Raw genomic sequence first — 24775 nt, 5'->3', positions numbered from 1 at the left:
GGATGGAGGTTGGTCTTGTATTTCTACCTTCTTTTTTTTTCTTTTTTAGTACCAAGGATTGAACCTAGGGGCATTTAACCAGTAAGCCACATTCCCACCCCACCCCCACCTCCTTTTTAACATGTTTTATGTAGAGACAGACTCTTGCTGGATTGCTTAGGGTCTCACTAAGTTGCTGAGGCTGGCTTTGAACTCATAATCCTCCTGGATCGCCAGGATTTTTCTTCCTTGTGAACTCCAGTGGTGCTGGGCAATCTGGAGGTGTGATTTTCTCTTCTGCTGGGCATAAACTCAGGATACTGGAGGACATGATAGAGCTATTCTGATTGTTATTGAATCTACGAAACATAAACAACTGTGTGAGGAAGAGATCTTGCAGTCTAACAAACCAAATAATAATAGACTGTTGAGATTGTAAATGGAAAGGAGCCAGATACATGAGGGAATATACAAAACTTCCTCATGGGTTGGAATGTATTAGATTCACTGTGGGCTAGTATAAAATAGTAGGGCACATTAAATTTTATGGTAAAGTTATATATTCCATTTTATCCTTACATGTGCTAAATGTAGCAATATTATCTTCTTTTGTCTAGGACCAAGGGACAACCACTGCAGTCCTAACAATCCAATTGCCCTTCGGAATCTCCAATCAGATGTTCTAGAGAGGAACCCGGACTTCCCCAAGGTAACACATGTTGGTGACTGGAGATGTCAGCCAAGCACACTTGACCATGAAATATGATCACTGGCCTCCTGGAGACGTGTCTGCATTTTAGTTTTGTTTAATCTAAACTTGAATTAATGCAGCACAATAGTTAACCACCAAAGACTGAGAATTACTACATGAATGTGGACACTGTGTATTTAATAATCCTTTATAATCTTCACCAAGAACTTTTAAGTTGGTGGTATCATAGAAGAATATGGTGATTGACCTCAATTTTAAAGCAAAATTAGTGTCTTAAAGAGAGAGAGAGTGTGTATGTGTGTGTTGGGATATTATTCTGTCTACTATCTTTTTGAGATCAGGAAGAGATGCTTTGAAATCTAACAAGCTAGTATAGGTGGTTTTAACTACAGAACGTGTCAGTGGTGTGAAGCAGGAAAGAAAATTCGGGGTCATATTTAGACAACAAAATATTTCAGATTCCAGAGAACAAAGAGCTCTGCACACAGTGGTTAATATTGTCACCTTATCACATGCCACACCATCTAATCAACTGACTCACTTAATCCCTCTGCCAACACTGGGAGGCAGACAGTGTTGTATCCATTTTGCAGATGAGAAAAACAAAGCTTCACCATTTAACTTGTCCCAAATCTTGTTCTCCTAAGCTATCTGGCTCTGGGCTTCTGTTCTTAACTTGCTCTGCAGGATTGTTACATAGGAAGGCTTGTTCCTGTTAACAGAATATAAAAGTATGCATGGTCTCACCTTAGAGACCTGTCCCAGGTGTTACAGTTTACAAGACATCTGCTGTCTGTCACAAATCGATACTCTGTTGCCAACTTTTGTTAATTCTAAGAGAAAAAGAATTATAAAATCATCCTATGATCACAGATTCAACTAATAAACATATTTGTTAAAATGTTTTTTTCCCCCCAAAATACTTGGCTCAAATATTACTTTGATTTAGCTCTGCATTTAATAAAGCTCGACATGTCCCTCAGGGACCATGGGCCCCAAATCCACAATATAGAAAAAGGATACTACTTGGGTCCTGATATTTAGTCTTGGACATGAAAGTCTTCCTGCAGGAAGCGCTGAGCTCACCGTCTCAGAATGTAAACGTGCCACTGCCATCGACTTCTTTCCTGGGAACAGGAGCAGGATCCCCAACTGAGGAAGGAAAATGAGGAGGAGCAGCAGCAGATCCTGGAGAGCCGGGCTGGGAAGAGATGCTGGCTGGGAGGGGCGGGACCGAGGGTGGGCAGGGGCACTGCTGAGATAGATTCTTGCTCTTTTATTAAAAGAAAGATGCCAGCTGCTCATCTTTCTCACCTGCCTTTCACATCGGGCTGGCAGATTTTAGTATTTTCTTGTTGGTGTCAAAATGAATCAGCTTCTGGTCATTAATGATGATGTAGCTCTTTGGAGCCATGGGGCTGGATCCCTGGAGCACACACTTGAACTAGCACAGGGTCATCCATGACCCAGCTGGGTCCCGGAAACCATGCCTTCTAAACGCCTACCCTGGAATGACCTGGATCATCTAATTTGATAGGTAGTGTGACTTTCAAGTTTCCCTCCTAACTTTGAGCCTTTAAAGCTTATGCCTGTGCGTGTCAGAAGGCGGCTGTGGGATGGTAGAACACGCCAGCAGATGCCCTGCCTGGGCAAGTGCCATCAATCTCTGCCTCTCTCCAGAGCCTGCGCAAGATTGATGGCTTTCCCTTCCACAACGCATCGGAGCCACGGCAATGATAGGAAGGCACCTCTTCTGCCAAGTGCTTATTTAAAAGGAGTGAAATATGGAGACCAGTCGTCTTCTAAAAATTTTTTAACTTTTCCTGGTAATAAAATGACAACTCTGCAAACTTAGGAAAATACAGACATACATAAATAAGGAAATATATGTGTGTATGACATTTCCTTATTTTCCCCATGTCTGTTTTGACAAAAGTCTGAGACTATAATATATATCGATTTCCATAGCTGTCTTTTATTGCAAAGCAATTTTCCATGGCATTTAAATTATTGATAATTTTTATTTTTAATTGACGCTAGCTGTAAGTTGCAGTTGTGTGTACCAGGATTTACCTTTTAAGAGGATTATTCTTGATGCTTTCCAGGACCTGTGATGTGGAGGGAATGGAGAGTTTTTGTTTAACACATACAAGTTTTAGTTTTGTAAGATAAAAAGATTTCTGGACATGAGTGTAGTGATGGCTGCCACCAAAATAAATGCACACTTAAACATGGAAAACTGTGTTTGTACCACAGTGAAAATATTGGGGTGGAGAATTCTCACCAGCTTTCCATTGCTGTCTATCATGCAGTTTTTAGTCTGTAGTAACTGCATGGAAAGACGATGTTCACCGTGAGGAGTGAGGAGAGCTTGGATTTTTCCATTCATCTCAAAGTTGTGTTTCCCCATTGCTTCTTACCAGAGTGGACACACTCATCTGAAATGCTCTTACATTCTGGATGAAATGCTGCTAGGTTGCTGAATTACCTAGTTGATTCTAGGTCCGCCCTGCAGGGCCGAGCCAGTTTGCAGCAGGTGTGGGGGTAACTGCTGTAGAGTACCTGTGGGGAGATGTATCCAGAGAATCTGTATGGGAAAGACATTGTAGGTTGCAGAACAGCAGTGAAAAGGAAAGAATTGTGTCATGGAGAAAAATACAGATTTCAAAGGTACAGATCGGATTTAGATGCTTATCTTTTGGAGAAATAAATTGCTACAGGAATAGAGGCATCCTCACTCCAGTGCCTCAGGATCTGATTTCTCTGATCACCCACCTCTTATCTCTTTCTTATTTCAATTTATGAAATGTTGCCCTTCTTAGTAATATGCCTTATGGCATAAATACGAAGTTAAAAGCGGTCAATAAAAAGCATAAAACTATGAAAGCAGTTACCAGCTCTACAAAATCATGTTTGAGACATTAAAAAAAATCAATACTTAAAACAGCATCTATGAGAAAGAAAATGTAGAGCTGTGTTGGTCAGTAATGGTCAGGCAATGGATGGTTTGCTGAGGAAGCAAGACATTAAACCCGACTATTCATCTGACCTGTCTCCAACCTTGAATGTGCTACTTTAAATATGAGATGATTTTCTTCGTCCTTTCAAATCAAACCTTACATCAGTTAACTTTATTCTAGATGAAAGAAATCTCTCTACAAAGCCACGTTTAGTTAACCCAATCTAAAAAGCAGATGGAGTGTCACCCTGAAATAGCTTGATTTGGGAAGGTGCTTGCTATAAAAGATGGGACTACTTTTTAAATTTGCCCAGTTTTCAAAGTAGCAGGTGACTTAGGAATGTCAACCACTCTTTCTCGTCTCTTTAATTTCCCAGACTCAAAATGATGTGTTATATTCTATGATGGGCTGAATCAGACCCCTCCTCCCAGTTCTCCTGGTCCTACCCCCAGCAACTCAGAAAGTGATTGTATTTGGTGATTGGAGTTTTTGAAGGGATAGTTAAGTTAAAATGAGGCCATTTGGATGGGCCTGAACCCAATATGACTGATGGTCCTTAAAGAAAAGAGTTGGGGTAGCTCAGTGGTAGAGCACTTGCCTAACCTGTGCAAGGACCTGGGTTCAATTCTTGGTATTGCCGAGAGATAGATAGATAGATAGATAGATAGATAGATAGATAGATAGAGGAAGAATGGGACCCAAGTACAGGGGGAAGATAGCATGAGGCACTGGGAGGGGACAGCATCGGCAAGCCAAAGAAACAGGCCTCGGAAGAGCCCTGCAGGCACCTCGGTGTTGGACTCCCACCAGACTGTGAGACAATAAATTGCTGCCATTTAGACCACAAGACTGGGAGTGTTGTTATAGCACCCCTAGCAAACCAATAAAGGTTTTAGGTGGTTGGATATTATCTTTGATTATTTAATGCATCTCAATAAGAAAATAGGAATGTGATGACTAAGAGTTATAAGAGGAGCATATATATTTAAGAGCAAAGAGTCCAATGTTTCCTTTTTAATTTCTCTCAATTTATTTTCTGGGGCTCTTGTCAAACAAAGTGAAGTCTAAATCCTGGAAATACTCTGCCCTGATATTTGATCTCTTGTTCCATGTCACCTCCAGGCTGTTAACTCCATGAGACCAGGAGTCTCCCCAGGGCCCAGCATGGCACCCGGCATGTAGTAGGTGCTCTAAGTATTTTTCAGAGGAGTAATTAAACAAATGGTCTAACCATGACTATACGCTATGGATAACAGATTTGGCACCTAAAAGCAGACTAACTCAACATTCCCAGTAATAACATTTCCGTGTATTGGATATGTGCTGAAGTAGTGCCATTTGTGCAATTCAGATGAACCCCAACGTACCCATAGGGCCCCTCTCTGGGATACAGCATAGTTCAGTGGAGCTGCCACCTCCCTCTGCTAGGTTTGCAGATCAGCCACTGGCTTCTGCTGAGTCATGGGAAAGGAAATTCCCTGGATTGTAAGAGGAACTTCCTTTCTACCTGGGGTCTTTTCTGCTATCCACACCTTCCCTGTGAGAAGAGAGGGCAAATAGTTTTTTTTTTCTTTGAAATTGGGCTGTCATCAGTGTCACCCTGACATAGTGAAGGATTTTAGAGCTTCAAAAATTGGTTCAAATTCACACTGTTCATTATGGCTTTCACCTCTTTCTTTTGATAGAGTAAAAATCACAGTCACATTTGCCAGGTCCCAGAGAATGAAATGTGGCTCACTCCTGATTCAGTCCTCCCGGGTCCTCCAGGGTAACCCTCAGGCCTGAGCTTCAGGCAGCCCCAGGGAAGCCTTCAGCAGTGCACCCCTGGGGAGCTCTCTGACTCAGCCCAAGAGTGGGGACAGGCTGGCATCAACAATCAGGGTCTTTTCTGTCCTGGCTCCAAGCTGAGATGACGTCTGTTTATCCTTAGCAACCAAGCTGAGATGACATCTGCACATCCTTAGCAACACACCTTGATATGGGAGGAGACTGCAGTGCGAGGAGGGCTCTGTCCATAGGCGTTGCACAGTGTCCCCCCCCCCCCTTACTCTAGAGCTATGGAAAGCAAGGTAGTCTGTCTGAGGGCCCTTGGCTCTGGTTGGGTGACAGGTGGCCTAAGTAATTTCAGCCTCTTTTCCCCAGATTCACGTGGAAGAACCACCTGAGAACGGATAAGAATACACATTACATTACGGCCCTTATCCTTACAGGCCCTGATTCAACCTAGGCTAGGGATGTTGGCACCCCCAAATCTGCAGCCCCCTTGCAGGTAATCACTGGTCTAAACTTTGGGAAACTTAAGATCAATGCTGTAGTTTCTAAGATCAGTATTTGCTTTTTCTCTAAAGACCAATGTCAAAGGAGTTCCCACTGGGTATGATTATACACTTCGTGGGGTGCACAGGAACAATTATTATCAGAGCTAAATTTAACTAAAATGGGAGGGACTGTGTACTGTCAAGTCAGCCCAGGTGCGTTTCAGTTTTCTGCATGTAAACCACGGCCCCAGGAAACGTGCTCTGGAGAGGGGGTGGGAGTGCTGCAGAATCAGAAGCTGGAATCATGTTGAGGGCTTAAAGAAATACTGATTCTTGCTCTTCTCCTAAAGCCCCCTCTCTCAGGGACTCTACTGTACTTGGGGATGAGGCTAGCCATTGGGGTCTTGCAATGTGGTTTCAGAAGTGCTGGGGAGAGGCCCTGCCTATAACGGCTCCCAGGAGCCAGGCCTTAGAGACCCCCCTCAAGGGACCCACAAGGTGCAGCCTTGAAGCAGGGAGTAGCAGTGAGACTCAAAGAGAGAGTTAGATATCCTCCTTCTTGTCTTAGAGCCAGAGATATTTTTTTTTTATTTTTTAAATAATGAAGATTCTAAATGACTTTTCTGCCTAGTCTTTATTTGCCCATTTCCTGTCTTTTGAATTTGCAACTTCTCACACATCTTTAAAAATGTAAGTGTTCATAAGGTGGTCAAGATGCCATGAAGAGCAAGCTGATGACTGTCTTCCCTTACCCCTGGGGTTGCCAAGATCACACATGAGGGACCTCTGGTAGATGTGTGGACATGCAGGATCCAATGTCCAACTAGAGGAGAACTGTCACTTATTTGAGAAAATTAATCCTGCCCTGAACAACACTGCTACCCTGATGACTTACCACATCCTGGGCAAAGAGGTCCCCTCCTCTCACAGAAGCGGGTCCTTCCCCTCCCAAAAGTGATCTCTTGACATGATTAGCAGCCTCACCATTCACTCTGTGCTCCCCAGATTACTCTATATAAGAATCTTCAAGACTTGGGTTGCGATGAAGATGCCACAACCTACAAATCAGAATCTCTGAGCTGGGGAACCTGCAATTATAAATAAGACTGCTGGGGATTCTCATGCATGTTAGAATCTTGGAAACTGCTGCTTTATGTACTAAGCACCACAGTTATGCCTTCAGGCTCCAAGGCAAAAAAGATTCTCTACAAGCAGTGGGAACTTAGTAGTTACCAGTAGTTCTGGCCTCATGCAGTTTCTTTCAAGGGTTCATTTTAAGCACATGTAACAATGTCAAGTTGCTCAGGACTCTGTGTGCATTCACTAAATGCTAGGGTATGGTCAGACTGCCATGCCATTTTTTGCAGTGCTTTATAAATAAACATGATAGAAACCAAATGAGGACAGAAGAGATGCTTCTTCCTGATCTCAGCCTGCTTAGGTGCTTTGTTAAAAATCATGGCATGTTGGGCTGGGGATGTGGCTCAAGCGGTAGCGCACTTGCCTGGCATGTGTGCGGCCCGGGTTCGATCCTCAGCGCCACAAACAGAGATGTTGTGTCTGCTGAAAACTAAAAAAATAAATAAATATTTTAAAAAATTCTCTCTCTCTCTCTCACTCTCTTTTAAAAAAATCATGGCATGCATACGCATGCACACACACACAAAATCACAGCACCTAGTTTTGTACACAACAGTGACTTATTGTTAGGACTTCCAATGTGCTGAGTAGAAAGCATGAAATGCCGTGATCATTTTAAAACAGTGGACAAAAACCCATGCTTATGTTGAAATGCAAAACGTCAGTAAACAGAGAGCCAATGAGCAGAGGTCTGAGGCCGGAGCTCGCAAAGGGAAATCCGGACCTCCAAAGCCCACACTGGAACCCATCTTTACAAGAAAGTCACTCCAAGGAAAATCTATCGTTGGGGCGGGTGTACCTGGGGACTGGCACATGTCCTTGGAGTAGCTCTCCTCTCTCTGATAAGTGAAATCACCTGATTATCACAGTGTTGGTCTGGGCAGTTGTCAGGGCTTGGTCATTTGCTTTCCATCTTCTGTCTGCATTCAGGCACCTGTGATTCCAAGCAGCAGGGAGAGACTGTTAGTGTCTAAACCAGCAAAGGTGGAAGACAGTGCGAGAGATGGAGGTGGGCAGGAGCTCCCTGTAACCTCTCTTGCAGTTTCCATGCCTCAGTGCTGACCCATCACCCTCAAAACCCGCACCCCAAGTCCCACACAGCCCAACTCCAGAATTTGGTCTTCCCTCCTCACTGAATCTGTTAATTCCGATCTGGAGATTCTTGGGTCTGGTAGAGTTGACTCTCAAAATCTCACCATCTCCACTGACAGAGTTCACGCTTAAATAAACTAAGACACCCCTCTGAGAAAACCAAGCCACATCAGGCTAGTGTTGGCAGAATATGTAGCTTTTTTGTAAACAGATCTGGGTTTCCCACCCTCCCAAGCGCTCAGACAGGGCACAGTGTGCAGTGAGATTCTGTGGGTGAGAACCGGAGCCGTGGCCCTGGAGAGTCCTGTCTGAATTACAATGAACTACTTGAACAATTGGGGTCTTTTTCTATTTGCAGGAGGCTCTGACATCGCAAAACTCAAGAATGATTTCATCCATAGTAATTTCGCAGCTGATTGATGAGAATAAACCAAGAGAACCCAGGGCCGCCTTACCCCTGCCATGTGCGATCGCTCAACCTCAAGCATGTCCCACCAAGCCAGCGTCCACGAACCGCAGCAGAGTCAGCATCCACAGGGCCTTAGCGTTACTGCCCGGCAAGCTGGGGGTCCATAGACGGTCAGACGAGCGAGGATCCGAAGCTGAACTGCTGCCCACTGCCGACCCAGGCCTCCGCAAGGGGTTTGCATCCATCACCATCACCGCCCGGCGTGTTCGCCCAGCAGCCAGTGCCCTGGTGTGGGGCACTGTTGGGGAGTCGCCGTGTCCCAGGTGCAGGGCCGAGGATGCTCTGCTCGGGGTCCCATCGGCGGTGACTGACGGTGCCCAGCCACATCAGCACCACGGACCTTTTGACTGCGCAGAGTGCCCCAGAAACGGCTCGGTGATGAGGCTGAAGGTTCCCGAGGCCCGTGCCGGGCTGTGTGCGGGAAACGAGTACTGGGTCACCCACGTAGACCACAAAGAGAGCGGGTTTTCTGCCGACCCTCCGCCATCGGGAAAGACCCCCCTGGCATTCAGTTCCTGTGTCCACCTCCAGATGTCTCGGCAGTGTCAGAATTCCATCTACTACCTGGACAAGTCTCTGTCTGTCCCTGTTGAGCAACCTCAAATTGCAAGCCCCAAAGTGCACAGATCCGTCCTGTCACTCAACCTACGTTGTAGTTCCCACGGGTTAACAGCAGATGGAGTAGACGGCCCAGCTAACGGAGAGCCAATGAGCAGCGGCCTGAGGCAGGAGCTCGCAGAGGGAAACCTCCAAAGCCCACACTGGAGCCCAGCTTTACAAGAAAGTCACTCCAAGGAAAATCTATCGTTGGGGCCGGTGCACCTGGGGACTGGCGCATGTCCTTGGAGTAGCTCTCCTCTCTCGGAAAATATAGAACTTGCGGATGTTGGGACTAACCTGGACACTGTGAGAAAAGGGAAAGAGGACCACGCAGCTCCTTGCACCAGCAGTCACGCGGAGCAACTGGCCATTCACATTCCTGGCTGGAGTTACAAGGCAGGTGAGTGGTGCTGCCCTCTGCAGGAGAGCCTGGGGTATGAACGCCCTTGTCTTTTTTGTGTTTTGCAGTAGGATTGGCTTTGACCGCTCTGCACCAAGGTGGCAACTGATACAGCTCATCTTTGACATCTAAGAGTATAGGGTTTTTTTTAGATGAGACTTTTATAGATATGAGACACCTCTCCTCAAATTCTTGTTGCTAACAATAGTGCCAGGATACATGCAAAGAATAGGGAGGGCCCCCAAAGGAAGCTAATTCAGACCATGCCTGCTCCACCTTCCAAAGTAAGGAGAAAAGAATAAAATACCATCCACGCCCAGATGTTTTATTCTCTGGAGTTAAACACCTGCATATTTGGGAGTGTCTAGAATTCTGCACTTTTTACTGTTCCATTACATAGTTGATATTTATGAATTAACTTCATAAATATCATAAAAACCCAGACCACAAAGCCCCATGATGGAGTGTGTTTGTATGTGTGTGTGTTAACTATGGGACATTTTCTAAATGAGGAAGCCAGAGAATCTCCTTGCCAAACAGCAGCAAAAGCAATTTCAGTCCCAGGTGCATCTTCTGGGTAACTTGGCTGGATTCATTGCTGTTTCCAAGGCCAGGCAGGATGCTTGAGGCGAACTTCCCTGAGACCCTTCCCCTTTCTTTGGGAGATCAAGGGAAGAAGCAAGTCTATTTTGAAGGAAATTGGCCAGATTTCTTTCTCTCTGTATGCAAACTTCTGATTTTCAGCTTTACTTCTTGAGAGAGAGAGAGACTGGTTTATGAATTAGTGACTTTCCACTTGGGGAACTATTTAAAGATAGTAAAATTAAAAACGCAGCATATGCATAATAATTTTATGGTGCAAATTCTGTCCATTAAAGCTTTATTAATTAATAAAAAAAGACTGTAAAACATTTAGAACTATAATGTGTGTAGAAATGTTAAATGATGTAATTAATTTTAACAAGTGTGTATATATTGAATGCTCAGAGATTTTTAAAAGCAATTTTGACATGGCTTTCAGATCGATTAAACCGTTGAAATGCCTCTGAGTCTTACAGACTTACCACAAGAAGGAGAACACATGCCACCGTCCATGTTCCAAAGATAAACCCACTTTAGTATTTAAAGAAATTGCTCGTGCTAAGCACTTCATCTTCCTTATTGATGAAGATTCCAGAAATAGACAACCTGCACCGTCACATGCTGCCCCGGTGGAAGCACATCCTTGTCTCGGTAGTGTGTCTCATGATGGGAAATAATAATTTAGATTTATAGCACTTTTCACCAAAGGATCTTTAAAAATAACCAGAGCCAGATCTCCAGCATTCATCTCAGGGCAGTGGAACAAGAGCAGAGACAATCCCCCACTTATTTCTGGCTTTGGTGCAGAGGTTTTGATCGTGACTTTGTGAAATGGCTGTTTCTCCAGGAGGTTTTCTTAGCAAATCGTGTGAGTTAACTCTGTTTCCTGTGGACCGACATCTCTCAGAATAACTGCATATTCTGAAGATTCACTTCTGGGGGCACTTGAATGGCTCTAAATTGTGTGGCCTCATTCTGCCATGTAAGGAAAGATTCACAGAGGCCAGGGGAGCCGTGGGTTCCTTCTTTGAGAGTTGTCAGTCTCCCGTTTCCTGGCTCAGTGGGCTGGACCAGCAGTACTTACTCCCTGGGTAACAAGAGCAGGAGGTGGGCTGTGTGTTCTTGAAGATCTTTGAGCTTAAAGAATCTCTGTTCTATTTGCTGGAGGTGGCAACTCTGAGGGGAAGAGACCCCATGTGCCTCCGGGCCCCTCCTTCATAATGTCCAAAGCTACAGAGTCTTGGGGCCCTCCACTGGGACACGTGCCCCCAACACCTAACAAAAGTGTGCACACACCCACATAGGCACCCTTGAGTTTGAGAATGTTCTCACTCAGAAACTTATTTTCTCAGAGGACAAAAAAAGAACTTGGTCCACACTGTAGAATTCTTGCTTGAAAGTTACCAGCACAACTTGTGACTCTGAAGACCACCGTCTGTCCGGCCTGACCTACACAGTGTTTCCTGGGCTAGTGTGCTGACCTTAAGTCTTAACGCTTTTTAGCCTTGATGCAAGTGCTTTCGGACCCTGGCCAAGCTCATTAAAGCTCAGAGGAACTATTTGTATTTTCCTTCCTGAAACCAGAATTTCGTCCCAGGCATCCTTGACGGCCTCCCGTGGTGACACATGTTATTAGCCATCTTCGTACTTCATAGTCACTGAATCTGATTCTTTTTATCTGAAGGATTGAAAACATCCCCTGAGCAGGGCCTTTTCTCGACCCTGGTAATTGGCATTCAGCTGCTTCATTGGTACCACCTGGGAGATTCTACCAACAGGCTGGGCAATTTTATTTCTCATCATCATGGCACTGGGCAGAAAGTCTTGCAGAGTGTGTCTTGATGAGTCTCCAGGACATGCACCCAGAAGACTGCCATGATTAGGGGGACTGAGACACTCCCCAGGGTTTGTGCCATGCAGACAGCCCTGTGGTTCCACTGGACACCTGGGGACCGTTCTCTTCTGGCCCTGAGGTTTAGGAATTAGTTCTCTCTGCTCATCCCCTAGGTGCTATGAGCATCCTGCTGGCACGTGGAGGTGGGCCTTGTGCAATCTCTGCCTTGAAAGTAAGGGAACATCTTATCATCATTATTGTCACTGCTGCATCATCACCATCTTAGGCATAAGCACAGCATATGTTGTGACAACCCTAGGTGCCAGCCCTGGGCTCCATCCGTGGCTTTGACTCATTCAAACCATTCTGTAAAGGGAGGATAATCATCCCTATTTTGCAGAAGAGACAAATGAGCCTCAAAGAGCAGATGATTTGCCCAAATCCACATGTCTGTCAAGTGCTGAGCTGTGTGTGTCTGGCCCCTACCGGGCCCTGTCTTTGGGAACCCTGCACAGAGTGGTCAGGATGTTGGTGACTCCAGAGGGTGGGCCCAGCGCCACTGTCACCATGGAAGGGGGTGTTTGAAGAGTGCTCAGGGACACATGGAGTACCAGTATTTGGTGGCCAGTGAGCTACAAGTGAATTTTTTATAAAATGTAATAAGTCCTTTGAAGCAGTCAAGATTTATCCACTTAGAAATCCTTCCCAGCTGGAATTCTGTTCTCTGACTGCTCTAGGGGATAAGCAATACTGACCCAGATGGTCTGCCCACAAAGCCCCAAACATTTACTGCATGGGCTTTTTCAGAAAAAGCATGCACCCCTGCTGAAGGCCACTTCTCCAGGCACTGCTGGGCAGCCACTTGCCTGTGAAGCCTCTGTTTGTTCCTCTGTGGAGTAAGAGAGGTGGGCCAGTTGACCTCTTACGTCTTAGATTCTTCTCTTGTAGTCTGTTTACACACACACACACACACACACACACACACACACACACACGGTGGCGAGGGGCTGTGATTTTTCTGCCATGGTAGCTGTCAGATGAGCCAGATTTTTAGGGTGATTCTCAGGATGTGGTGAAGGAGCCAAGCTCAAGTTGAAGGGGGAACTCTCTGTCCTGAGCCTCCCATCCCTTTTACCCCAGGGTCTCCCACCACTTCTGGCCAGCGCCTTCCTGGTTCTCTCTGATTCTTTTCCTGTCTCCTAAATGTAGATGCCTCCTGTTTCCACCTTGGCATCCAGTCTCCTGCCTCTTCCTGACAGCCACAAGATCAGCCACTGCTGCTACTAATGCCACTTGTCATTGTCACTAAAAGGATGGGGCCCATGCTCCGCCTGGCACCTACTGCTAGCTCCAGTCCAGAGTCCCACCTGGACAACCTTTCCTCGCTCACCTGACATTTGTTGGGTCAGCCGTGTTACCAGGCGTCGGGCTGGCCTCTGGTGCTGCAGTGCCGCAGTGCCGAGGCGAACCCCAGACGTGCCCACTGGTGGGTCACAGCCCCTTCCTGAGTTGCAGTTGCTGTTCCGTGAAGTCCTTTCTCCTCTCCAGGCTCTGTGTTCCCAGAGGGCAGAGGCAGGTTGGAGTCATTGGCAATGGCCTCTTCACACCCTGACGAGTGCCACAGAGCTCGGAGAAGGTGCTTAGGACGTGGGTGCCAGATGACAGGTCACACTGATGACCCAACAGAGTCCCTGATGTGACACTGGGGACACCTGAGCTCTCCGTCTCTTCTTCGTCAGACCACCTGTCTTGGTGCTCACACCCACAGCCTCTCTGGCAAGGGAGGTGGGAGCCGTGTGAGAGTCCCCCTGAAGAGGGCGGCTGTGAAGTCAAGGGGGAACTGGAGATGCCTCACTGGGTTTGAAAGCCAAAGGCCAAACTCTCAAAATATTGTTTCCCCTCAGAAACTCAACCAGAATAATCAAGGATTGTCATGAAACAACTTTATTATCCTGCAGGTGGCCAACTGTAATAATAGAGAAGAAAAAAAAACATGTGCGCAATGTTGCAAAAATATTTTGAAAGGTTTTTTTTTTTTGAAAATTTTATTTATTTAACTCATGCTAAGTCTTAATGACATTGGGGCATTTCCCCCAGGATCATAAATATGCTTTTAGATCCTTCCCTAGAGTCTAAAGTACATAAAGACTTAAAACCATCCCAATGAGCTCTCTGGAGACAGGGCCTCCCCCTTTTTTTCTGAGTAACCCTCTCTGTGTCTCTCCAGTGGTTTGGAGAAAGCCATTGTTGGCGAGATAGATGAAGAGAAGTAAATTCAAGTCCTGATTCAACAGTTTGATCTGTTAATATAGGTAACTGCAGAGCGACCATTTATACAGAGTCAGTGGAAATCAGGGTAGCCTAGAGGAAGCACCATAGGTTTGGGGCCCATGTGAGTTTCAATCCACCGTGTCCTTTACCAGGCAATTCCCACGAGCAGCCATGGGCAGTTTGAGCTGCTGCTGCTGCTGCTGCTGCTTCTTCTTAATATATATATATATTTTTGTAGTGGACACAGTACCTTTATTTTATTTTTATGTGGTGCTCAGGCTCGAACCGAGGGCCTTGCATGTTCTAGGTGAGTGCTCTACCATTGAGCCACAACCCCAGCCCCAGCTGGAGCTTTTAATGGAGACCCAATACTGTTTTGTAATCAGCATTTCTCCAGAGGATCCTCTCCCTGTCTACAGGAAGTCAGTTCAGACACAGTCTTGGGAAGAGGAAGTGGTGGTACGTGATGAATTCTGTAAGGGAAAGTATTCAAGGCACAGATGACTCAGGAACTAGGAAAGCATGCGAGATGTGGATGGTGTGTTTGATTCCTTTGGCTTGCTTTTTTTTTTCTTCCCCCTCAATAATCTTAAATGACTTTCTTTTGTGTTAATGTCTGTGGAGAACAAGCGAAGAATGGAGATGGCAGAGGGGCTCGTGAATTCATCTTAAACTGGGTTTTCAGAGTAGTTTGTTAAATGCAGAAACATTTTTCGTGTTGTGACCACTGATGGGTCTGTTTCTCCTGTCGGTTGTAGATACACGCGTGTGTCACTGCAGGTAAAGTGGACGGCGCCTCAGGGGTGTGTTCAACACTGATGCTCTGGAGTGTGAGGGAGATAGAAGCTCACTCGCTTTTGCCTGTGGTGGAATGTATTTAGGTTTGATCAGGTGGCCTATGTAGACGGTGAAAAGAGGCTTCGAGTTTCTCTGGCGTCCTCTCCTGGGCCACCCGAGACCAAGTGACCATTTCAGTGCAGAAATAGAGCCACTGTGAACAGTGGAGCAGACCCCGAGTGTGAGGTCTGGGAGGGCCGCTCTGGCTGCCTAGGTATCAGGGAGAATTCCTGCTGCGGGTTTAACTCTGTCAAAACCCATCAGGAGCGTCTCAGCCCCAAAGCCTGCTGGGCTGTCAAGCTCAACGTCACCCCTGAAGAAGCAGGTTTAAATGGAATCGGTTTCTTCCTTAATTTCTTCACTTTTATCATTCTTTGTTTTTCCTTATTGAAAAAGTAAACCATGTGCTTTGTAGAAATTAAAATATAATTAAGTAAAAAGATAAAAGTGATAATTAACTATAACTCTCAGGGAAATGTCACTAATATTTACTATACCTTCACCAGTTGGCTTCTTATATTTTCCCTTCCTCCCTTCCCCTCCCTTCCCCCCTCCCTCCCTGCCCGTAAGCCTGCCACCTACCTACCTACCTACTTCCTTCCTTCCCTCCCTCCCTCCCTTCTCTCTTTCTCTCTCTCTCTCTCTCTCTCTCTCTCTCTCTCTCTCTCTCTTTCTTTCTTTATTTCTTTCTTTCTTTTCTTTCTTCAGATTGAACCCAGGGGCTCTTAATCACTAAGAAATATAAAAATTTATATTTTCTTTAGAGACAGGGTCTCACTAAGTGCTTAGGCCTTGCTAAATTGCCGAGGCTGGCTTGTGATCCTCCTGCCTCAGCCTCCTAAGCTATAACAGGCATGCGCTACCATGCCTGGTGCCTTTCTTTTTCTTCAAAAAAAGGGGTCATGGAAACCATCCTGGTTTGCTCTGTGTCTCTTTCCCTCTTTGTCATTTAGTGGTGACAGAGGTTCCCATCACACAGTCTCCTAAACATGTTTTTTAAAACTACTTGTTAAAACAGATCATTTCCATTTTTACATTTTTATAACAGAGTGTTAATAAACATCCTTGGGGAGAAATATGGGCATTTCATCTGATTTTTAAAAACTAGATTCCTAGAATTTCTCATCAAAAGATAGGCACAACTTTCAGGCCTTTTAATGAAGATTTTCAAGTGACACTGAGTTGTACTGTCTGTACCTAGACACCAGCTTCCCTAAACATACACAAACACTGGGTACTGGCCTTGCTTACATTTCTGGACAATTCTGATGAGTAAAAGTCGGCATTTATGATATGTTAGTCTGCACTTCTTCACAGAGGTTCAACTTCCTGTGTTTATTTCACATCTGCATTTCTTCTCTTGTGAGTTGCCTTTATTTTCTTTGTCCACTTTTCTTTAGCTTTTTTATTTGTATTTTTACTTATGTAACAATTTCTTTTTGTATTTACATTTTTAAGTTGTTCATGGTAAGTTTTAAAACCTCAAATTTTGAAGTAATTTTTGGATGAACAGAAGAGTCACCAAGGTAGCCCGGAGAGTCCCCATAGCAGCCTCGCTGATCCCCCTCCTGTGAACCTCCTTTAAACCATGGTCCATCTACTGAGATGCTCTCACCCTGGGCACTGTGCAGACTCGGGCCGGCTGGGTCCTGGCATGGGGCTGTCCTGTGGTTGTAGGGCATCTCCACCTGTAGATGCTGGCCGTACTTTCCCAGCCCATGAGGTGTACAGCCAGAAGGGTCTCCAGACATTGCCAGATGCTCTAGGAGTAACATGGGCCCCGTTGAGAGCCACTGATCTAAACTGGGAAACCGGTTCTGCAGTGACTGCAGACGCTGCTCAGATTTTACCCCTGTTCCCACTGATGCCCTCCGTGCCAGGATTCAGCCCAGGGTGCCACCTCGCCCTTAGTCATAGGCAATTTCTGGCATTCAGATTCTTTATGGCCTTGGTCTTTTTCCTGTGGCCTCTCCCCTGACAGCCCTGGGAAGGACTTGGCTAGCCTACCCTGTTGCTAGTGCTCTTGCTGAGATCCGTGGTGCATGGCTGGAGTCAGTGTCCCTAAATGGTTCGCCAGTGGGACCGTTGGTGAGAGCATCTCTCACTGAAATGCGACAGTGCTGGCTGGCAGTGCCACTGAATCTTGCTTACCTAAGGATTGCCCTGACTCATATTCGTTTCCTTGTAGAAATTTTCATGCAATTTAAATATTATATGAATCAAAAACAGTTGCTCTGCTCCCCATCTGTGATTTGAAAGTTAGGGGGACTCTTTAACTTCCCTTATCTGTGAGCTTTTGGCATTTGACATGTCTTTTCACTGCAGGAGATAGGCAAGGACAGTCTCTGGCTGCCATTACGCTTGCTCAAATTTTGATTTTATATTGAAATACCCTCTCAGTCTGGTCCTGTACTCTTTTTGTATAGGCTATTTGGAGACATCATTTACTTACATTGAAGTGCACAGATTGTATACATATAGTCACGTGACCAACACCACAGGGAGATACAGAATCACCCCAAAAACTTGGGGCGCTTTTGCTGTCAGTCTTCTCCCAGCCCCGGGGTACTTCCTTCTGTCACTATTCAAGAATCCCTGTACATTGAAGCCAGGTGGGCACGCCCTTTTGTAAGGTTTCTTTCACTTGGACAAATGCTTTTGAAATTCTTTTGCATCATTGCGTGTACATTCAGTTTCTCAGAAATGTTTTGTGATTCTCAGTGTAGAGATCATTTATGCATTTTGTAATATTTATCCTTATTTACATTCTGAATGTTACTATGAATGAATGGTATTAACTTTTTAAAAATTTTATTTCCAATGTTATGATTGAATATTTATATACATATATAATCAATATATAGTATATATAATCCATTTCTGTATAGTGACCCTGAATTCTGCCACTTTGTTAAAAATCACTTAAATAGAGCAGTGTTTTTGTGGATTCCTTAGGATTGTCTAGATATAACAATATTATGCATGATTAGGGTTTTATTTATTCTTTCTCCACCTGATAATGTCCACCTTTTTCCCTTGCCTTTTGCATGAGGTAAGACCTCAGTGGACTATGAGTAGAAGTAATGAGAGGGAACACCTTTGTCTTACCTCTTAGTGGCCACGGAGATTCTAAAAACATGTAGGCAGGTAGATTCAAAACTGAAACTCTGTCCTCTTTAGACACTAGCTTCCATTCCCCGTCAGCCAGCATTCCCCCTTCTGTCCCTGTGGATTCACCTGCTCCAGGTGCCTCATGTAAGTGGAATCACACAACATCTGGCCTTTGGACACGTGCAGTCCACCTTAGCATGTTGCCCTCGAGGCTCGTCCATACTGTAGTAGGACACAACTCCCTTCCTTGTAGGCTGGCAATGCTCTGTCCCACGTATCTTGCATGTTGCATTTCTGCATCATCTGCTGACACCTGGTTTGCTCTTACCTTAGACTATCGTGAAGAATCCTCAGTCTGCACGGTGTACCAACACCCTTACATCATTGCTTTCAGTTCCCGGGCTGTATACCCAGAGGCAGGATTGTGAATCAGGTTAATTTTGTTGGTAGTGATTTGAGGAGCTGTCAAGCTGTTTTCCGCAGCAGCTGCACGATCATACACCCTTACTGGCAATCCACAAAGGTTCCCATTTTCCACACATCATCGCTAGCACTTTATTTTGTATTTTGATAATATCCATTCTAATTGGTATGAAGTGGTGTCTCATTGTGGTTTTGATTTCCATTTCCCTAGTGATTCCCTAGAGATGTTGAACATTTTCACGTGCCTATTGGCCATTGAAATCTTTGGAGAAATATCTGTTCAAGTCCTTTGTCCAGTTTTTATGCAGGTTGTTTGCATTTTGTATAGTTATTGTTTCTGTTGCTAATTGGATGAGAGCTTTTGTTGTGCATGAGTGTTGAATATTGACAAATCCTTTTATTCATCCATTGGGATAATAATAGGGGTTTTTTTTTCTAGTTTGTTTTATGAACACAGGGAGTTACATTGATTTTTATGTTAAATGATCAGAATATATTATACTTTTAAAAAATAAATATATCACTGGATCATCTTTAGTAATATTTTCCAGAAATCTGTTTTTCATTTTATCTGTTAGAAATATTGGTCTACAGTTTTCTTTTGAAATGTTTTTGGTTTGAGTACCAGGAAAACACCAGCTTTATAAAATGAATTGGGGAGTATTTTCTCCTTTTACTCTGAAAGAGATTTTGTGGTTTTGCTTCTAAAGTATTTGGTTGAAATCAACAGTGAAGGTTTCTCGGCTGAAGTTTTCTTTGTGGGGAAGTTTTTAATGATGAATTCAATCTCCTTTCTTGCAGTGTGACCAGTAAGGGTTTCTATTTCTTAAGTCTGTTTTGACAATTTGTGTCTTTCAAGGAATTTGCCATTTCATCAAAGTTGTTTGAATTGTTGGCATAAAGTTGTTTCACTATTTTCTTATGATCCTTGGATTTCCAGTGATATCCTCTGATTTATTGGTAGTTAGTGCCTTTTCTTTAATTCTTATCATTCTAACTAGTGGGTTATCCATTTTATTGATATTATTTTCCCCCAAACCCAAGTTTGTTTTACTGATATTTTCTAATCTTGTCAATTTACCATGAGGTTGATCATCCCTTAGTAAAAAAACTAAAAATCTAGAATTTTCCAAATCTGAAAATTTTTTAGTATTAATATGACACGCAAGAGGAAAATCTCACACTGTGAACCTTTGTTTTGGCAAAAATTTAAAATACTGTATAAAATTATCTTCCAACTATGTACCTATAAGGTATATGTGAAACATAAATGAATTTTGAGTTTAGACTCGGATCTCCTCTCTAATATTTTTTATTTTGTATATGCAAACATTCCAAAATCCATAAAGGTCCAAGATCTGTCTGGTGTTTGGCTACTGAACCTGTATATTGATTTCTGCTTTTAAATTTTTAATTTGCATTTTATTTACATTGTATTTACTTTGTCCTGACCCCACATTTTATTTTTTTTAGCCTCTCGGGAAAAAGCTTGGATCAAATGCTCACAGCAAGTGTTTTCACATAATCATTTTAAGCTCAATTTCCTTCTACTTTGGATATGTATTATTTTAATTTTCCTTCAGTTTGAAATATTTTCTGCATATACTCATCCATATCACTTCATTTTGTTGTATATTCATGATGAGCTTTAATATCTGATAGGGCAAGATGATGATCACCACTATTTGAGGGAAATTTTCATGAACAATTCTTATTTAGGTAGAAAATGTAGGCCCTTCCTAGTTATTCTAACGTGCTCCTGTCGGGCTAGTCAGGTTTGTGTTGTCTTGCCCCTTTGTCTTCTCACCCTCTAATCACCTTGTGTCCAGTCAGTTTGTCCTCATCCTACTCTCTGTCTCTGGTCGTTGGAAGTTGTGCTCTTCTATTACTGGAGTGACCAGCCAGGAATTGGAACTTGTGAACTTAGCAAAGCCCAAGGTTCCTGAGCGTTTCTGCTCATCCTTCCAGTGGTTTGGTCTTGGAACTCGGTCACTCTCGTCCCCTGGAGCAGATGCACTACTGCCCTCTTGTGCTTTCGTCCTTCCTGCCTCTCTGTTTTTAGTCCTGCAATTTGAAGGTCACTTTCACAGGTCTGTAGAGTGACCTCGTCTTGCCATTACCTTTGCTCTCTTCTCCTTTATGCACACAGGTCTCATTTCCTAGTATCAGTTACTGATTTCCATGTCCCTGAAGTATGTATTTCACATGTCATTTTTGATGATTTTCCATGGTTCATGAAATGGAGGGACTTTGGGTGATAAACTATCTCCGATTGGTTTAGGGCTGAGGGAAGATAGAGATTCTAAAAACACGTTTATTTCTCCACATTCTTGAAAGGGGCCCTGACACGGTGTGCTGTTCTATGTGGAGAGTTATTTCCCCTCCGTCCTTTGAAAATCTTATCCTGGTGACTTTGGCCTCCATTGTTGCTATGGAGAAGGCAACTCTTAGTTGCTAACCCTCATACTTTTGTTTGGGCAGTGTGTGAGTTCCTTGTGTTTGGCATTGTGATGTAGTTAAATGTGGGTTTCTTTCTATTGTGTTCAAGGTCTGTTGTGTTTCTGGAACACAGTGGTTACTGTGTCTATTCGCTCTGCACACTTCCTATACATTTCTTTCTTTCCTTTCCTCATTTCCTGTTTTCTCCCTCCAGGACTCTAAGTAGATATGTTTATACTTCCTCGTTCTATTTTCCTTTCTCTTAACCTTTCACATTTTTCAATTCTTTGACTATGATGAGCTCAATAAAAATTTACACATGCACACACACACACACATGCACACACACATGCACACACATAAAATATGTGTACATCACTGTGATTCCCAGACCATGCTCACTGGATATTCTCTAGATTGAGGATCAGGGCCTACAGAAGGGTCTCCTGTGCTCACATTGTGGTTGAATTTTCAGCTTGGGGTTGAGCATAGTCTGCAGATTGTGCAAGCTGTGGCATGGAGCTGATGGAGGACCAACCGAGGGTGAGTTGTGCCTGTGTGCACAAGGTTCCAGTGTGACTTTCCACATTTTCAAGTCCCAGACTTTGTCTCTTAGCATCTGTTTGACCTTAAATCTCAAACTCCAGGTGCCCATAAATCAGCAGTAGCCCCCCACAGCAGCCGGATTCTTCTCCAGTTTTCTTCTTAACCTCTGAGGGCTTCCTTACTTCCTTACAAGCTGAGCCATATATTTAAAATGTTTTGATGCTTATTTCCAAGGTTTTTAATTGCTTCATAGCACAAGAGAGTGGGCTATCTGGCTCACCATATTGCAGGAAACAATTGATCTCATGAATTTATTTTCTATTAGAGTTTTGAACATTGGCCAGCCATTTTTTTTAAGTTAGTACATTTGAATTTTTTTAATTAAATTGCTTGATGCATTGTCTTACACTATTAATTTTCTGTAGAGGTGCATGCAGTGCCTCTTCATGAGGCCTCCACCCTTGTGGCTCTGTCACCTCCCCCAGGACCTGCTCTTTGGTGTCACCACACTGGGATCCAAGCTTTTGGGTCAGGCTGGGAGCAGATATGAATATCCAGTTCATTGTGCAGTGTCTATTCTTTGTTTAAGAAGTGTCTCTGACCCAGTTAGGATTTTTCTAACATTGTTCACAGTTTTTATCAAGTCCTAAATCAGTGGCCTAAGTTCTCCATAAACATGTGACATAGTTAAAGTTCACATCATTTAAAAATGTCAACTTTTTAACTATCTCCCTGATGTTGAGCAGTTAACTTTAATTTTTCACCTCCTTAAGTAATACTGACTGCATATCTGTACGTATAAAATTTTGACCATGCCTACTCATGTTCTTAAGCTATATTCCTGGAAGGAGAGTGGTTGGGTAATGGTTTGCGCATTGTTTAGACTTTGAATGTTATATTACCATTGGCTTTTAGGGGGCTCATAAAACATACTCCAATGCTTTGACCCACTGAAGTGAGTTGATCTCCAAGGTTCAGTTTGGGTCAGGAGAGTCAGACCCTAGCCTTCAGGGGTAAGCCTGAATTTCCTGCACTTGCAAAACATTGATTAGTGTGCACACCATTGGTCTGTCAAATTTATATCTCCCTGCAACCTCTGTAATTGAGTATATACATTTTTACATTTTGCTAATTTCATAGCTGAAATTAGCACCTTATTTTTGTGCATTTTCAAATCTCAAGCAAGACAGGACTTCCCATTTGCTTATTGACCTCATTTATTTCCTCCTATTGAAATTGTCTTCTATCTCACATCCCCTTCAGCTATTTGAGAGTTAGGATTTTCCTCCTAAGAAAAGGAAACTTTAATGTCCTCACTCTCAGGACACTAAGAACCAGGGTGGTTAGCCTGCACCACTTGGGCCAATGTACGGTGAACTCCAAATCACCATGAACTTTTGCCTTACATTTCCACTATTGCATTCTGACTTGTCTTTAGAGAATGGGGAAGTTGTGACAATTTAAAATAAGGATGGATTTAGAGGAAATTGACACAAGCATGAAGAAACCGGGAATGGAAAAATAACTTCTTTTATGGTTTTATTGAGTACAGTGTACATATGAGCTACTGGGTGGCTTGGTGAAACAGTGAAGAATAAGATAACTTTCTCTGTTCTGAGATATTCAGAGGAGAGAGAGGAGAGAACAAGGAGAAAAGGAGAGAGGAAGAGGGGTCAACAGCAACCACATTAGCAAAATGAGCCAAAGAATGTTCCCTGGGGTATCCAACCCCTATGCTGAGCCATCCCAGGAGATGTAGAAAGGCAAAAGGTCTTGGAGATTCATAAACAGAACCTGTTCTTGGGTCCCTGAGGGCCCACTGGTTGTGAAGAAGATGTTCTAATGGGAAGGAAGTTCAGGACCCCTGCGGGGGGAGGGGGCACTTCCACACCAAAGATTTCAGGCCTCACTCAGTTTCTCCAGGACAGAGGAGTACAATACCTGCCATCCGATTGGTATGTGTGTTTGTAGAGTGAATGCTGGTGTCTTATTCTGAAGTTGTACTCCTCCTTTCTTACTATTCCCTTATAAAACTACATCCTGTGATCGCCAGTCACAACCCAAAAGTGTGCATGCATTTTCACACAACCTTGGGGAGGCTAAAATACCACTGATGATTTCAAGCTCAGCTCTCGGTGCTTGCAAATGAGCTTTCTGCTTTCCTCCCGAGCATTCATCAAGTCCGCACAGGAGGCACTGAGACCGGGATTAGTGGAGAAAGGATTGGGAGAGCCTTTTTAACATGATGTAATTGGATGTGAATCGTTAATTACATTATGAAACTTAAAGCACACAGACTGGCGTCTCTGCAGCTGAGTTGAATTAGTTTCTCAACCAAAAGAAATTAGAGCACAAGTCCAAAGACTAGCAAAGACCGGAATGCCAAGTGCAGAGCAGGATTCACTCAGGCGCCACCTGCGAAACACGAAACGCTTTCAGCTTGGTACCACATGACTCCCAGCTGTCCCTGTCTCCCGCAGGACCTGCCGGCCACATGCCTATTGCTGTGGTGAGCAGTCTTGCTTTCTTAAAGATGTATTTATAACTTATAAATGAGTATATATGAGTTTATATATAACTTATTTATAACTTACAGCTTTTATATGTTTAAAACACTCTAATTCGTGGAGACATAATTCACATTCCATAACTGTCTCGCACTGTTACTTCAATCAGCAATCTCTCTCAGAAATTAATTACTTAAAAATGCATCGGATTCCTAAATGTTACATCATATTCAGGAAGCACCTAATGCCACTGGGTGCAGGACCCTAAAGTGAAGTGTCCCCCAAACAGACTTGTGGCTTAACTCCTTTTCCAGCAGGAAAAAATCCCCCTGAAGTTTGGAGTGTTTTTTTCCTGGTAGGAAGTCCTTCTCACACAGATGAGGCTGAGACGCCGTTTCCCTGAGGACACCCGGGCTTGCCGTCTGGTCGGCTGGCCTGTGAAGCTGCTGCTCCTTCCTTTGAAAATTGCCCTCACGGGGCTGGGCTGGTGGCCTTGTCAGAAAGGGAAAATGTGCAATTTCAAATCCAGGGAGAAGCCACTGACAGCCACTAGCGAGTTAGGCAGGCAGTGGTCTCCACCGCCGAGCCTTCGGGGTCCCGGCTTCTCTGTGCTCA

General features: G+C 44.0%; 1 protein-coding gene across 1 annotated transcript in view; it reads left to right on the top strand.

Moving 5' to 3' along the window:
* The window catches only part of LOC308634241 ((E2-independent) E3 ubiquitin-conjugating enzyme FATS), a gene marked incomplete at its 5' end in the record, with an annotated part of 217664 nt that overhangs the window by 142737 nt on the left and 50152 nt on the right, over positions 1-24775 (top strand). The window contains 2 exons of the mRNA XM_081267968.1: positions 597-688; positions 8500-9610. Of these exons, the coding sequence (XP_081124094.1) occupies positions 597-688; positions 8500-9610 (1203 nt within the window). The remainder of the gene's footprint in view (positions 1-596; positions 689-8499; positions 9611-24775) is intronic.

The sequence above is a fragment of the Spermophilus citellus genome, assembly GCF_964194105.1.
Source record: "Spermophilus citellus genome assembly, chromosome: 15".
In the NCBI taxonomy this organism is placed as follows: Eukaryota; Metazoa; Chordata; class Mammalia; order Rodentia; family Sciuridae; genus Spermophilus; species Spermophilus citellus.
Note: the sequence above shows the minus strand (reverse complement) of the source record. Positions and strands in the feature narration are given on the sequence as shown.